General features: G+C 34.5%; 1 protein-coding gene across 3 annotated transcripts in view; it reads left to right on the top strand.

Annotated features, from left to right (window-relative positions):
* Positions 1 to 2,723, top strand: part of her7 (hairy and enhancer of split related-7) — a 16,576-nt gene extending 13,853 nt beyond the window's left edge. For 2 of the 3 annotated variants that reach the window (XM_062029221.1, XM_062029223.1), the window contains exons 3-4: positions 1,970 to 2,502; positions 2,582 to 2,723. In XM_062029221.1, the coding sequence (XP_061885205.1) occupies positions 1,970 to 2,359 (390 nt within the window). In that variant the 3' untranslated portion in view covers positions 2,360 to 2,502; positions 2,582 to 2,723. Of the gene's footprint in view, positions 1 to 1,969 lie in introns of all 3 variants that reach the window. The other variant, XM_062029222.1, reaches the window with a different exon arrangement.
* Positions 2,724 to 3,788: the final 1,065 nt, after the last annotated feature.

Here is a 3,788-nt window from a genome sequence, read left to right on the forward strand (position 1 = left end):
ATACATGTGGTTAATGTGTGTTATTATAATATATGTTATATTGGTGCATATATGTGGTTAATGTGTGTTATTATAATATATGTTGTATTGCTGCATATATGTGGTTAATGTGTGTTATTATAATATATGTTGTATTGCTGCATACATGTGGTTAATGTGTGTTATTATAATATATGTTGTATTGCTGCATATATGTGGTTAATGTGTGTTATTATAATATATGTTCTATTAGTGCATATATGTGGTTAATGTGTGTTATTATAATATATGTTGTATTGCTGCATATATGTGGTTAATGTGTGTTATTATAATATATGTTCTATTAGTGCATATATGTGGTTAATGTGTGTTATTATAATATGTTGTATTGCTGCATATATGTGGTTAATGTGTGTTATTATAATATGTTGTATTGCTGCATGTATGTGGTTAATGTGTGTTATTATAATATATGTTATATTGGTGCATATATGTGGTTAATGTGTGTTATTATAATATATGTTATATTGCTGCATATATGTGGTTAATGTGTGTTATTATAATATATGTTATATTGCTGCATATATGTGGTTAATGTGTGTTATTATAATATGTTGTATTGCTGCATATATGTGGTTAATGTGTGTTATTATAATATGTTGTATTGCTGCATGTATGTGGTTAATGTGTGTTATTATAATATATGTTATATTGCTGCATATATGTGGTTAATGTGTGTTATTATAATATGTTGTATTGCTACATATATGTGGTTAATGTGTGTTATTATAATATGTTGTATTGCTGCATATATGTGGTTAATGTGTGTTATTATAATATGTTGTATTGCTGCATATATGTGGTTAATGTGTGTTATTATAATATATGTTATATTGCTGCATATATGTGGTTAATGTGTGTTATTATAATATGTTGTATTGCTGCATATATGTGGTTAATGTGTGTTATTATAATATGTTGTATTGCTGCATATATGTGGTTAATGTGTGTTATTATAATATATGTTCTATTAGTGCATATATGTGGTTAATGTGTGTTATTATAATATATGTTCTATTAGTGCATATATGTGGTTAATGTGTGTTATTATAATATATGTTATATTGCTGCATATATGTGGTTAATGTGTGTTATTATAATATATGTTGTATTGCTGCATATATGTGGTTAATGTGTGTTATTATAATATGTTGTATTGCTGCATATATGTGGTTAATGTGTGTTATTATAATATATGTTATATTGCTGCATATATGTGGTTAATGTGTGTTATTATAATATGTTGTATTGCTGCATATATGTGGTTAATGTGTGTTATTATAATATATGTTCTATTAGTGCATATATGTGGTTAATGTGTGTTATTATAATATATGTTCTATTAGTGCATATATGTGGTTAATGTGTGTTATTATAATATATGTTATATTGCTGCATATATGTGGTTAATGTGTGTTATTATAATATATGTTGTATTGCTGCATATATGTGGTTAATGTGTGTTATTATAATATGTTGTATTGCTGCATATATGTGGTTAATGTGTGTTATTATAATATATGTTATATTGCTGCATATATGTGGTTAATGTGTGTTATTATAATATGTTGTATTGCTGCATATATGTGGTTAATGTGCGTTATTATATATGTTGTATTGGTTGGTGTATATATGTGGCTATAGTGTGTTATTAAAATATATGTTGTATTGGTGTATATATGTGGTTAATTTGTGTTATTAAAATATATATTGTATATGTGTGTTATTAATATATTGTTTATGTGATAGGGGTTGTTAATGTGTAATATGTGATAATATATGTTGTATATATGTGGTTATATGATGTATATGTGTGTTATTAATATATTGTAAATGTGTTTATGTATGTAAAAAATGTAATTATGCTGTTTTAAAGGAAAATCTGTGCTATGTTATGAATATGTATATGTACATGTGCGTGTATGTGCAGGGCGCGTGCGGGCGTCGCGTGGAGAAGACGGAGATCCTGGAGACCACGGTGTTGTTCCTGCACAACACCAGCAAAGCAAAGGCGGCGAGCGGGCCTTCCTTCCAAGACGGCTTCTCCGCCTGCCTGCAGAGGGCCGCGCGCTTCCTGGGCCCAGAGGTCAAAGGTCTGTGGCTGGTGACCGCCGTGGACGCCGCCTTCGCCGCCCGCCCCCTGCAGGAGCCCCCCCTGTGCACCTCGTCCTCCATCCTGCACCTGCTCCGGCAGAGGTCCAAGTCGGCGCCCAGGAGGCCTCTGATGCCGCCGCCCGGGACCTCCTCGCCGAGCACCTGCACGGAGAGCCCGCCCGTTAGCCCCGCCCTCAGCCCCTCCCTGTGGAGGCCGTGGCCTTGACGCCCCCCCCCCCCCTCTTTTGTGAACTTTGACCTCCGCATCAGCTGACATTGCACATGTAAATAATGTAAAGATACTTGTACCTAGATGATGTCACAAGCTCCGCCCCCTGGCGCTGACGAGACGCGACCTCGGGGTCACGGGTGAGTTTTCTCTCGCACACGCTGGCGTCCATCTTAGATCCCTTTTCTAATACCCGGGTGTTGTCTGTCACATTTTTAGGTGCCGAGCTTCCAGACCAGAGTGCATCTTCACGCATAAACAATCTCTGTGACCACTAGGCCCACACATTTATATATGACTTGTATGTTTTGCACATTAATTTATTATTTAATTGTCACAACACCAAATAAACACATTCCATGAAAGAACACGTGTTTTTTTCATTTTTATAAATCTGATTTGAAGGCATGATCTTCATTCAGAGTGATCACATGATATTTATTTTCTCGTTACAGCATGTCTGAAAAGGAGGGAAGAAGCTGTGCTTATTTAATAATTTTCCACTTCATAACAATTATTAACACATATGTTCACTTCCTGTTAATAATTTGTACAACAATTAAAGGAGTGAGTAATGAATACAGCAGTACTCACAAAGAAATAGTTATGATTCATATAATGAGACATGATGTTGTTCCTTTGTCAGTTCAAACCCAGCAGGCACAAGACATTGAAACAAAGTTGAGAACTCTTTGAATGAGGTCCTGGGGTTGAGCAACTCAAACCTAACGTTGAAACAACATGCTTTTTGACGATGTTTAATCAATGTTGGGTTCTGACGTTGATTTGACCATTGAATTTTGGTCATTTCCCAGTATACAACGTTGAAACAACATGCTTTTTGACAACGTTTAATCAATGTTGGGTTCTGACGTTGATTTGACCATTGAATTTTGGTCATTTTCCCAACCAATATTCTGCAATACAAATACAGCATTAATATAACGTCAAAAAGCATTTTGTTTCAACGTTGTATTTGTGTTGTGGAATATTGGTTGGGAAATTGACCAAAATTCAATAGTCAAATCAACGTCAGAACCCAGCATTGATTAAACGTCGTCAAAAAGCATGTTGTTTCAATGTTGTATTTCTGTTGTATACTGGGAAATGACCAAAATTCAATGGTCAAAACAACGTCAGAACCCAACATTGATTAAACGTCCTCAAAAAGCATGTTGTTTCAATGTTGGGTTCTGACATTGTTTTGACAGTTGAATTTTGGTCATTTCCCAGTATACAACACATACAACGTTGACACAACATGCTTTTGATGACGTTTAATCAATGTTAGGTTCTGACGTTGTTTGACCATTGAATTTTGGTCATTTTCCCAACCAACATTCCACAACATAAATACAACGTTGAAACAACATACTGTTTGACGACGTTATATCAATGTTTGGTTCTGACGTTCATTTGACCATTG

This window comes from Entelurus aequoreus, linkage group LG20 (genome assembly GCF_033978785.1).
Source record: "Entelurus aequoreus isolate RoL-2023_Sb linkage group LG20, RoL_Eaeq_v1.1, whole genome shotgun sequence".
Lineage (NCBI taxonomy): Eukaryota > Metazoa > Chordata > Actinopteri > Syngnathiformes > Syngnathidae > Entelurus > Entelurus aequoreus.